We start from the raw sequence: 13714 nt of genomic DNA on the forward strand, positions 1-13714 counted from the left end.
AGGGGTCTCCTACATTTTAACATAGTGAAAAACTATATTATAGTAGAAGTATCTCATTTAAAATATTATTTAACCATTGATTTATTTCAAATTGAGTATACATATATTTATTTGTAAATGCTATCTTGTGCTGGTGCAAAATTTTACATGTCTCTGATACTTTAATTTTTTGCAAAAGTTTAAAAAAATGTATTACTAACACCTTACGCGCATGATAAAATATAAGCCTGACATCGATTTAATTGAATAGAAATTAATTCGAAGTAGAAAAAACTGTCCAGTTCATAAAAATGATGAAAAAGATTGAGATTTTATTGACTCAATCCTATTTAAAATTATATTTTAGATTTTAAAACGAAAAAAATTTAAAGATTTTTTTGTAATCCAAATATTTTTATGAATCGGTCTCAAATCTTTTTCACATCATTTTATGAATTTAAGAGTTTCCTTTACAAAGTACGAAAGACTGGACACCAAGCTGAGATGGAGGCTGTCCATACGCAGTCCCCATTTAGTGCACGTACATATATATGTTATAAGGGAAGAAAACGTACGAGAAGCGTATGAATTTTCTTTTCGAACTTCTATCTCCGCTTGATATCCAGTTTTTTTTTAACTTTGTCTGAATAGTAGAGAGCGACATCGTTTCTCTCTATGGTTTAATTTACTTTGAATCAATTTTTTGTAATTTCATTAATGTCATGATAATTTTATCATGCGCGCAAGGTGTTAATGATGCTTTTTTTTTAATTTACAAGGTAATTAAGTATTAGAGATATTTTTCGTTTCCCTCATCTCAGAAACATGAATGTGCAAATTTTCACTTTTTTATCAGCTGGTTAGATCCCTTACTCCGCTATCTAAGTTTAACCATAAACACGAATGTTGCCCCGCTGAAACGGTGTGTACCAAATGGTATGTGTACCAAATTTGAAATAAATCAACGGTTAATAGTATTTTTTAATAATTAGCGTATAGAGCATAGTTTTTCACCATGTTACAAGGAAGGAGAACCCCTTAAATACTCGTGACTATTTAGTATTCTAAGCAAGGTTCATAAAAATAGTTATTTTTATACGTTCGTTGAAAGAGTGTTTAGAAACAACATTTATGTTTTTAGATACGATTAGTGTTGAGTACAATACCTTCATTTTGAGACTTCTGTTAGCTGGAGCTTTATTTGATTCATAGCAATTTTGTTCTGATTTTAACTATTTACGGATTTTTATAGTTAACTGCCAGCAGTTTAGTTAACTTATTACAAGAATCTTTATATTAAATTTTATAAAATACCTATAGATAGTACCTAAAGATTGGTTTGTATTCTTTGTTAAACATCGTGATGATTTCTTGTCTTTTTTCCATTTCGAAGACATACATACAATAAGGCAGAAAGGTATAAAAATACAGTAGATGACATAATATCAAGCAATATAATACAATGTAGACATAAAATAAACACATTCATTGTTACCTGTCGGGATTTCACAAAAATCCTTCTGTCAGATATTGAGATATTTCATATTCCATCAGACCATGAGAAATTGAGATATTTTTTGATTGTTTCACACAATGCAACGTATTTATTATCGTATTCCAGAATTCATTATTAATCGTATATCAGGAAAACATAATCTGAAATGCAAAGAATAAGTTTCTGTTTTATTATATATAAATTCAGATTACAATTCAGATCACAATTTTTCAAAACAATAAATTTATCTCCTTATGCTATATTTCCAAAAATTAATTTTTGACGTGAAAACGTCTTTAAAATCGATTTCGGGTGTGGGAGGCAATCGCATTCAAATGAGCGACAGTACTCGAAGTAATTACAAATTTCAATAACTCCATTAAAAATGGACATAGCGATGCCATCTTGGTCTCATTTTAAAGAGGAAAAATGAAAATGTGTGCAATAATAGTACCATTTCGATATTTGTGGCAGCCTGACGTCAGGAACTAGGCACGCGCTAAGTGAGCCAACGATTATCGAGTTTTCGGATTCGACACGGGCATATATAAACGGGATCATATCTCAGAAACTACGAATCCAATCCCAATGAATCAAGTGTTGTTTTAAAGAGGAGTATATGTGTGCTATATTTCATTTGAAAGTTTTAATTTGTATCTTAAACATTTAAGAAGATACAAAGCTATAAAATTTAAAAAAGTGTGAACACTTCCAGATTTTTCAAAATGTTGCGATGTATGAGTGCAAAGTATAACCAATAAGAAAAATCGGGCACGAATGCGTAGAACAGTGTGCTGTCTCAGTGAGCAGAACACCAAATATGCATTCAGCTACAGAAGCCACAACAGACAACTTGCCTGATGAGGTGGCGGGAAAAAATGTTCATAACAAACTTTATGAACAATATGTGTGCTGAAAAACTAGTATGATGAGAACATAGTAAATTATTTTTGTTACCAGAAATAATGAACGTAAGTAGTTTTTTGGTCAGGAAGTCTGCTGTTGGAACAAATAGTTCAAATAATAATCACACACTTTTAATTTAATGCACAGTATTAATTGTCGGGGACAGCACAAAATTACGGGCTAGCAGTTGACCGTCCCTGCTACAAACGATCGACGTTTTCACGAAAATAACCGCGGCAGTGTCCGAGACTGCCTAAGTTTTTTTTACAATTGAAAGGATGTTTTTTGTGGAATTTGTTACTATGGTAATAGCTCATTATTTTTAGGGCTATGTACGAGTAGCTTTTACGAAAAGTGTTTTATTTGTTTTTCGGACGTGATATGTTATTATACGTAAGCTAATTTATATTTTGGTTTTTTTTGTAAATCACAGCACACGCTCCTCGCACAATCACTGAAATGACCCTGCCTTGGAAAAGAAATTATGGAAATAGAGGACGAGTTGGACAGAGAGAAGATTCTCCTCAAATATCTCGAGAAAAACCACATTCCGCATTCGTGTCACCTCCCGCGGAACGTTCCAGAGTCTTCTCAGATCCAAGACTTAAATCAAGTGAAATGTCTTCAGTTGATACTGTCGTAGAATTGGATGAAAGGGATTGCAGTAATCCCAAATTGACGCAGCCTGATCAAACTATCCCCGGTGAACTGAGGGGGGACAAAGGTAGTCCCGACAAAAAATCTAAAAAGCGCCAACAATCAGAGCAGAGAAGTTCAACAAGAGCAGTTTCAGCTACATATTCAGAAAATCATCGCAGTACAGGTTCACCCGACATTTTAAGCATCGAAGGTCCAGATCCGAGCCTGAATGAAGACACGGATACATTCGGTTATAAATGAAACATTATTTCTGAAGAAAAAAGTGTTCGAGAGATAACAGTGTATATTTATCACGATTCAAATGTAAAAATCATATACATTTTTGTTCAAAAGAACAATATAAACTCTTAGAAAGTAATTTGTCGTTACCGACAGCTAACTAGCGAAGGGATAACTGCCACAAAAATGAAACTGTAATCCAAAATATCCGGAAAATGTATATTATATATGTCTTTATATGTACAGTAAATGTCTTCGAAGAGATGACATGAACAAAATATTTCTATTCTTCATCAGTATTGCTTTTAGTGTTGAAAATAAAGACAAAAATATGGTTTTTGAATTTATGTGATTGTAATTGCTAGCCAGTTCTATCACATCTTCATACTTTGCAGCTTTCAATGGCGTGGTGTGGGACGTATGCATCTTTCAAAAAAACGAAGCAGCTCCCAGACCTGCCTCATTTTTGATCCAGGCGCACAAGACATCCAACTTGATTGTTGAGTAAATCTGAAACTGAAGTTTGAACCTACATTCTTCTGACACCAATCAAAAGAACTTTTTTTAATGTGACAGGATGTTCAACTCAAATGACTCAACACGTGGAGCTTCATCCTTTTTTCAGCAAACCCTTCAACTCTTGGATATGATTTTGTAAGACAGTAAAAGAAATATGCGCGGTTAGTAATAGAGTCCTACCTATAAGTCAGTAATGAGGTTGATATCTGGCAACTGACGCCTTCAGAGTACTCATCAATCCCCAAGTACCAAATGTCAAAGTCAGGCAAACTTGGCTAATTCGAACTAGGTTAATTCTAATTTTTGGATAATTCAAATTTTAGGAATTCCCCTTGAGTTTCCTATTCAACTTGATGAATAGGAAACTCAAGGTCGATAACTGCTGTTTAATTCGATATTTTTCCTCAATATTTTGGATAATTCGGAGATTGATTCAGACATGCCATTTGCAAAATTTCTCTTTTCTCTGAATTTCTGGCTAACTTTTGGTCTTCTTTTTCCTTATTCAGTGATATACTGATTTTTTCTGAGATATAGCATGAAAACATTAAAAAAATAATTAATAAAAATACGTACAAAAGTTCTGGAAAATGGTTTTACAACCTAAAAATAGTAAGACAATAGTTACGCCGTCTCTTAGCAGAATATTCAGAAATACTTTTTTTTACAATTTTTCTCTTCGTCGCCGACCAAGAAGGGGTTAATTCTGATCCTGAGTCGTCTTCGACGTCGTATTTCATATCCCAATTGGAAGAAGTAGCAAAAACAACCGGATGGAAAGACGCCTAAAATACTTCTAGTTTTTAAAACGAAATTACGTGGCAAAGCTGCTGAAAATTTTGCCAATAGTCCCGAATTACGAACAGAGTCGAACTATGAAACATTCAAAAAAGGGTTCTTAGCGTATTATGAAAAATAATTTCCCATATTATACAAGCTTAGACTTTTTACTTCATGCCAGCAGAGGATGGACGAGTCTGTGAAAGATTACGCTGCACAAATTAAGAAAGCAGCTTATGGTCTCTGGCAGAATACGCAGTTCACAGATGCAGCAGCGCAGGGACTTGCTGACAGGACTCAGTTGTCTCAGTTCTTGGCTGGATTGCACCCAATTTTTCAGAAACAAGTAATGAATCAAAAACCCCCAAACTTAGATGCAGCAATCCACATAGCATCTCTGATTGAGGGAAATGAATTAGTTTTCTCGAGCAGAGCTAATGTTAATGCCGTAGGTGATACTAACGCATCATCTGCTACGACCGGGCTCGGGCTAGAAGATTTGATGGCAACGATGTTGCATCAGTCAAAACAGCAAGGTGAATTGATCAATTCTCTAACAGAAAAGGTTAACGAAATGTCCACTCAATCTCATCAGCGTCCCATGATAAACAATAGACATGCGGGTAATAATGCATATATACCGACGAAACAATTATGCGGGGAGTTCATATCCAATATCATGTTATATTTGTGGAGGGAGGGCCGCACTTACATTTTTGTAGACAAGCACACACAAGGTATTCACAAAGACATAATACACAGGTGCCACACTCGTTCTTTCTTCCTATGCCGTTTCAAAGACACGGATTTCGCCCCTCACTAAAGAATTCTTGCGGGTAACACAGAATAAGGAATGATTCACAAAATATTCAAACTGTTGGTGTGACGGGTCAAATGTTAAAATATACCTGTTGTTATATGTTGCCCATTTGTTTTGGAGATTAATGTATAAATCAGAGAGTTTTTGTTACTGATCAATCCCTTCCTTGGAAATGATTATGAACCTATTTTGTGTTATGATTGCTTGCAAAAGGGTGAATCTATGCTAGATACCAAGGAAGGACTTTTGAGTAACTCTCATGTTAAGATTCCGTTGTATACGAGCTCAGAAAAAGAACCTATTGTACATCACTTAACGTTGCCTAAGAAACTTATATTTCCAGCTCGTACACAAAAGGTTATAACGGTCTCAACTATTGGATTTTCGGAGGATCGGTAATCGTTTGTCCAAAAGAAAAACAAAGCTCAAGGAACATACTGGTCGCTCACTCTTTAGGCAAAGTTGATAGTGGAGGTAACGTAAAAGTTTTGATTTCTAATATGTCGGATACTCCTAGGTACTTGAATAAAAGGGCTAAGCTAGGGGCGGTGGAAAGATACACGGACGATAATCTTCAAGAACCAGTGCCTTTAAGGAAAAGTAATTTGGAGCCACTATCAGCAGCCGATTTTTCAAATTAGATGGGCGCGGTAGCCCAGGTCGATAAGATACTCGCTTAAAATACCAAAGGATGTTTAGAGGTGTCGCGAGTTCGATACCTGGTTCGTCCTTGTCAAAAAACTTTCCCGACACAGGGGTGCAACAAAAAACAGTGACATGACCTCAGCAAAAAATTTATGCCCCCACCGAGGCATTAGCGCACCAACCTCTCGATGGGTATAAAGACTGCCGTTCGGAATCGGCAATAAATTGTAGGTTTCGGTCTAATTAGCCCTCGTGTTCAGAAAATGACCGTGGTGTGACAAAAATTATCAAATGATCAAATTATATGGGCTATCAGATGAATTGCGTCAGCAATTAATTCCTCTTCTGCTTAATTATCGTGATGTCTTTGCTACAGACATAACGGAGCGTGGTCGTACATCTTTGGCAACCCATAAAATTCCTTGGAAAGGTCAACCTATTCAGGCTTCAGCCAGATATCGTACGCCCTATGCCCTTAGAAAACTTCTCGTCAGATAAATGACATGTTAGAAGCAGATATTATATCAGAATGCGTAAGCCCAGCCCCAACTTTGATGGCTTAAAAAAGACAGGAGGTTTGAGGATGTGTGTGGAATTGAGACGCTTGAACATGACGATCGAAAATGATAGTTATTCTTTACCATTACTTCAGGACATTAGCTCAACTCGATGGGGCATAATTTTTAATTTTTTAGTAGTTTAGATCTGACGTCTTCGTATTACCAGTTAGAAGTACCCCTGGAAGATATGACGTCACGCAGTAGATCCGAGACCACACCCACTGACCCAAGGCGGCGGCAAGCGCGACTTCAGAGACATGAAATAGCCCTTACCATATAGCCCCGGTATCAAATAGGGTTTAATGTTTCCCGGGTTTTTCTCAATCCCGGGATTCGGTCATCGTAAACATATGAGAAATTTAAGTAAATTTTGAGGCATTTAATAACAGATAAGGCATTAATATTGAAATGTTATTAATATTGAAATGTTATTAACTAATATCATTAATAAAATTGTGTTTAGTTAATTTGTTACTAAAAATTGAATATAATTAATGCATTGATTTATAGAAATAATTCATTCTCTTCTCACTAAAGGTTCTACTCCAAAACAGGTTAATGTGTCTGGGAGGGAGGTGATTATATCTCGTGGATCACCAATAGCCTAAAATACCATTTAGCAATGGCTGCGGTTAATAAATTATTATAATTAACTAAGCAGAAAATATAATTGATAATATATAACATAATCAATAAATATGAGCATATTGCACCATAATATTCTCGTTAATTGGAAGAATTATCGCAGCGTGAAGTATTCTACAATATTGTTGGAAATATAATGCAATTTTTTATAAAAAAATTTCTTTAGAAAAATTTACTAAACTACAGGAAAATCTAGTTAAAAAAAAATTCAATATTTCTAGAATAATCCTTCAAACAATTTGAGCTAGGTGCCTTTTTCTTTTTCAAAAAATCATTTACCCATCAAAAACATTTCATGTAAAAAATGAAAATATGTACGAACTTTGGAACTAATAATGGGGTAGTGTCTTCAGAGGAGTGTAAGAGCGCGCGCATGAAATCGCACTAGCGTTTTGAAGCTGTTGTGGCAGTTGTGAGGCACGCGCTAACCTTCACCGTGGGCGTTAGCACACAAACCACTCGGTGAGTCAAATTGAAATTAAATTTTGCTTAGTACAAAACGTTGCGGTGGGGGATCATGAGAACAAAATTTCACGTAAGTGAAGGTTGGGAATCCATATCGAAATCCGGAGTTTGCTTCTCGGCTACTAAGCAGGGGAGAATGGTGGGAGAGAGACAGGGAATAGGAATGGATGTGTATACGAACTTTGGAACTAGTACTGGAGTAGCATGTGTTTAAAGAGCAGTGTAAGAGCGCATGAGAATCGCGTTAAGCGTTCTGAAGCTGTGGCAGTAGTTGTGAGGCAAGCGCTAATGAAGTGCGAGCCATTACTTAGATGAATCGGAACGAATGTGGGCTTTTCCTAGGCCCACGAAAAGGTCGTCTATGCCCGTAAACAGCAATAAAGGCCCGAGAACGAAAGTGGTCGACTAGTTATGGGAATTCAGGTGCGTTGTGCATTAACACGGTTTTTTGAGGCTGGCTTTGTTCAATTGGTTTCAGTGGGGCTCGGAAATTGGAATTTAAGAACGTTCGCATGAAACCGAGACCCACAGAAACCAATTGAACAAAGCCAACTTCAAATTTGTTTGCCGCGCCTCAAAAAACGGCGTTCATTCACAACGCACCTGAATTTCCATAACTAGTCGGCCACTTTCATTCTCGGGCCTTCATTGCTGTTTACGGGCATAGACGATTTTTTTGTGGGCATGGGAAAATCCCACATTCGTTCTGATACGCACGTTCCGGCTCGCACTTCGACATGCACTTTATTGGTGCGTGCCTCACAACTACTGTCACAGCTTCATATCGCTTAACACGATTCTCATACGCTCTTACACTGCTCTTTAAACACATGCTACCATGGTATCAGTTCCAAAGTTCGTGTACACATCCATTCTTATTCTCTGTCTCTCTCCCACCATTCTCCCCTGCTTAATAGCCGAGAAGCAAACTCCAGATTTCGATATGGATTCCCAACCTTCACTTACGTGAAATTTTGTTCCATGCCCCACCGCAGCGTTTTGTACTAAGAAAAATTTAATTTCAATTTGACTCACCGAGTGGTTTGTGTGCTAACGCCACGGTGAAGGTTTTCTGCGGTAGCAATCTTCTGTAGTCACAGTATCCGTTGTACCTCCGCGTCAGGACAGTTTCTGACAAGAACGAATCGGGTATGAACTCGCGACACCTATAAATATCGTTTAGTACTTCAGGTGAGTATACATCGCCCTGGGTTGCCACGCTCTTCTCGTGGTCCTTCTGCTACATACATCTCGTGATAGATATCGAGTATGGTTCTTGTGGTCATTCTGTTATGTACATTTCGCAGTAGATAGAGGTTCCCGTGGTCTTTTTGCCATGTACATCTCGCGATAGAGTGGTTCTTGCAGTCCTGAGATGTGTCTTGATAAGTGTGATCGTGAGAACAAAATTTCACATACGTAAAGGTTAGGAATCTAAATCGAAATGGAGATTGATCTGGAGTTTGCTTCTCGGCTACTAAGCAGGGGAGAATGGTGGAGGAGAGACATAAAATAGGAATGGATGAGTATACGAACTTGGAAACTAATAATGGGATCGCATGGGTTTAAAGAAGAATGTAACAGCACAAGAAATATATTGCGCTAAGTGATTTGAAGCTGTTGTGGCAGTAGTTGCACTCGCTAATATAGAGCATGTCGAAGTGAGAATCCGTCACTTCTAAGAATTAGAATGAATGCGGCCCTTTTCACAGGACACGAAAAGGTCGTCTATGCCCGTAAATAGTAGCGAGAGCCAGAGAACGACAGTGGTCTGCCAGATTTGCAAACGAGAATCGGGGCCTGAGCATGACTGTGCAGAGCCGAACAAGCGATGCGGAAGGTTTTGTTGAGGCTCAGCAACCTATTTCGTGTGTTGGCTTCATTTCATTGCTTTCCGTGGGGCTCGATTTCTTCTGAAATTCATGCGTACGTTCTCCAATTATTCAAATTATACTTTGTTTAAAAAGTGGAGAACGTTCGAAAGAATTTCAGAAGAGACCGAGCCCCACAGGAACCAATGAAACAACGCCAACTCGTAAATTTGTTTACCGAGCCTCAATAAAACCGCATTCTGTCGCAACGCTCGTTCTGCTTTCTCAATTCTCGTTAGCATATCTGGTCGGCAGCTTTTGTTGTCGGGCATACACAACCTTTTTGTGGGCCTGTGAAAAAATCCGCATTCGTTCCGATTCTTAGAAGTGATGGTCTCACACTTCATTAGCGCGTGCCTCACAACTACTGCCACAACAGCTTCAAAACGCTAGCGCGATTTCATGCGCACGCTCTTACACTCCTCTGAAGACACTACCCCATTATTAGTTCCAAAGTTCGTACATATTTTCATTTTTTACATGAAATGTTTTTGATGGGTAAATGATTTTTTGAAAAAGAAAAAGGCACCTAGCTCAAATTGTTTGAAGGATTATTCTAGAAATATTGAATTTTTTTAAACTAGATTTCCCTTTAGTTTAGTAAATTTTTTATAAAAAACTGCATTATATTTCCAATAATATTGTAAAATACTTCACGCAGCGATAATTCTTCCAATTAACGAGAATATTATGGTGCGATATGCTCATATTTATTGATTATGTTATACGGGGTGATTATAAAAAAACTATCCCGACATATGGGCCCCTAACTATCATACCATTCACAGAAACTGAATGAAATTTTGGCATAAGGTATTTTGAGGTATGCGCTCAAGAATGATATGGAAAACAACAGCGTCACTCTAACAGTTACGGTTACAGTGAGAAAATTTCGAAAATATCAAATGGCAACACCAAGTTTTTTTGTATTGGAATGCGATCTCCATACTGAAAAACACTAAATAGCTTTGGAATGGCACCTGTAGCACGAAAATCCCCAGAGCTAGGCAAGGAAAAAGTAAAAAGGACTTTGCCGTGCACCAGAGCATTAATGTTCGTTTCATTCGTCACACCGTTTCTTCGGCTGAGATCCCAGCCTGATTAGTCCTCCACAAGGTCATGTGGAAAATTTGTGAAACACAATAAAATGCTTTATTTTATGCTGCTTCTCTGTCCTTATTGGTTGTCCTCACTTTTAGCTTATCTACCGCCGGTGATTTTCATGCTACAGTTGCCGTTCGAACGCTATTTAGGGTTTTTCACAATGGAGATCACATTCCAATACAAAAAACTTGGTGTTTCCATTTGATATTTTCGAAATTTTCTCACTGTAACCGTAACTGTTAGAGTGACACTGTTGTTTTCCACATCATTCTTGAGCGCATACCTCAAAATACCTTATGCCAAAATTTCATTCAGTTTCTGTGAATGGTATGATAGTTAGGGGGCCCATATGTCGGGATAGTTTTTTTATAATCACCCTGTATATTATCAATTATATTTTCTGCTTAGTTAATTATAATAATTTATTAACCGCAGCCATTGCTAAATAGTATTTTAGGTTTAAAACACTATTGGCGATCCACGAGATATATTCACTTCCCACCCAGACACATTAACCTGTTTTGGAGTAGAACCTTTAGTGAGAAGAGAATGAATAATTTCTATAAATCAATACATTATTTATATTCAATTTTTAATAACAAATTAACTAAACACAATTTTATTAATGATATTAGTTAATAACATTTCAATATTAATACCTTATCTGTTATTAAATGCCTCAAAATTTATTTAAATTTCTCATATGTTTACGATGACCGAATCCCGGGATTGAGAAAAACCCGGGAAACATTAAACCCTATTTGATATCGGGGTTATATGGTAAGGGCTATTTCAAGTCTGTGAAGTCGCGCTTGCCGCCGCCTTGGGTCAGTGGGTGTGGTCTCGGAGCTACTGCGTGACGTCACTACTTAAATACTTTTTTTAGCAGACGACATCAGCACACGAGAAACGTGCTCCTTTTTTACATTTTAGTTGCTGATTTTACTGTTTTTAGTGAGTGATCTCTCTCATGGTGCTGTGGTGGTATGAAAAATATGCGCGTATGGTAATTTTATAATCTTTTTATAATCTATAAGCTAAAAATAAGATTAAATCCAAGAAATAGTTGGTAAGTAATAATGTGTCTTTTGATATTAACATTAAAAATGATAATAATTTTACATTTAATATTAGGATTTTTTTAATATTTGCTTCCTATGTTTTTATGTTGCAGTTGTATTAGTAATAACGAAGTCTCCAAGGCTTCTAACAGTTTCACGTTATTCAAATTAAAAAACAAAAAGGTAATAAAAAATTATTAGAAAGTTCAAAAGATAATTCAAAATATGTCTCGAGTTGGCTTTTAATCAACCCACTAAAAAGTTTACGAACGTACGTGATTCAATTTAAATGGATCCGAGAAAAATATTCTCAGTGGAAGCTACTTCACAGGAAAATGTAAACTTTCTTAATTTAAATTTTGAAAAAAACAAACCAATGAATGGGCAAATTCTACTGACAATACTCGAAAAGATAATTTTGGAAATACTGTAATTCGGTGGAATGGGCAGTACAGCGATTGCAAACTATCGTAATTGACACGGTAGCAAAGCGGGCGCACCGGTTCTGTTTGAGCAATGACGTCAGCTGGTACCGACTCCGGCGCGTCATGAAACATCCCTTATTATAAATAGCCCTGATTTTGATACACTCCTAAGGCTTTTACTACATTCCGCTTCTAAACGACTGGCAGATACTTTTCTAAATGACGGGTGAAGTTAAGTTACTCTTATCAATGAATAAACATTAAGCATGTCGGTTAATGTATCTTGAAAAAAGTGTGCAAATCATATCACTGAGTGTCATTTTTAACGTCTTGGAAAATATTTATGATCTTACGAGAGAGAGGGTGAAATATTTTCACACACACAGTATTTCACTTCAATATTTGCAATAAATATTGCTGTTTCGTACGTAACACTTATATTTCTTAATTCTTTTTATCAATGAACTATTGGCTTGTATAGCAAAATTCTTCCGAGAAAATAATATTTATCTATGAAACAGATAAACACACCACCTGTTACATTAAACTTGGAATTTATCGCGGAACGATTCGGCACTTCCGCTGAAATTGACAAAGTAAACAACTTATTTAGTCTGTTTTATTTCACAATAGCGTTTATTACAGCTTATATCAGGTCTACTACTCTTCACCAAGCACAACTCTGGCCATATCGCAATTTATATCTACCATTAATGGGATGGGTTGGAAATGAAGGCGCGTCTATCGGTGGTCTCGCCTGAGGTTCGTAAGGGAAAATATCTTATCTATATCCTCCCTCGGGCTTGAACCAGGGACCGCAACCTTCACGGTAGACGAGTATCTTATCACCACTCCACTCGGGTGCCTTATATCAGGTCTGGAGAAAAGGATTAATTGTCAAATATACAAATACAAAAGGCCACAACGAGCAAATTGCCCACCGAGGTGTCTGAGAAAAGATGTCCACAAAAAATATGGATGTCAAATACAGTCCGCACTCGCTACGACGACTTGTGCGACAGGTCCCAAATTTTTATCCATTATAACGACTGGTATAAATGTCATTCAATTCATTACACCGACTGAACTCGGCTAGCCTTCCCCCGTTTTTTGTTTTTTTCCGCCAAAAACTGGGAAAAATCCGTTGTTGAGGGTATTTGACCTTGACCTTTGATGCGTGGTGAAAAAAATAGGCATAAAATATATAGATGGTTTTGGTTTTTTAAAAAAAAATAAAACGTCAGTTCTACGGAAAACCCGTTGGTTAACTAGCACCATCACTGGAAACTTTTTGCTCTTATCGTCTTCTCACACGCTGGCCGATTCCCACGCGATTGATTTTTATCCTATTCTAAATTTCATAGCGCAATTTCTCAATGGGAGAATATACAGGCTAATGAACTTATTACTGTATTTTACTGCATGTAGTGAAAAATAAATATGTTTGGCCATATACAGTATTTTTGTAAGTACTATGTACTTACATTTTCATTATATCGTTATAACAGAATTTTTATTACGTCAATGCAATATACAGTTTTTCGGAGAAGCTAAACTTTA

General features: G+C 36.7%; 1 protein-coding gene across 2 annotated transcripts in view; it reads left to right on the forward strand.

The window, feature by feature from the left end:
- The window catches only part of LOC149080115 (Na(+)/H(+) exchanger protein 2-like), a 45793-nt gene extending 42191 nt beyond the window's left edge, over nucleotides 1–3602 (forward strand). For both annotated transcript variants that reach the window (XM_089239122.1, XM_089239123.1), the window contains exon 12: nucleotides 2814–3602. In XM_089239122.1, coding sequence (XP_089095248.1) covers nucleotides 2814–3280 — 467 coding nt within the window. In that variant the 3' untranslated portion in view covers nucleotides 3281–3602. The remainder of the gene's footprint in view (nucleotides 1–2813) is intronic.
- Nucleotides 3603–13714: the final 10112 nt, after the last annotated feature.

Source organism: Pholcus phalangioides, unplaced genomic scaffold (genome assembly GCF_987345545.1).
Source record: "Pholcus phalangioides strain wild (caught in Gottingen) unplaced genomic scaffold, Ppha-v1.0 ptg000011l_1, whole genome shotgun sequence".
NCBI lineage: Eukaryota > Metazoa > Arthropoda > Arachnida > Araneae > Pholcidae > Pholcus > Pholcus phalangioides.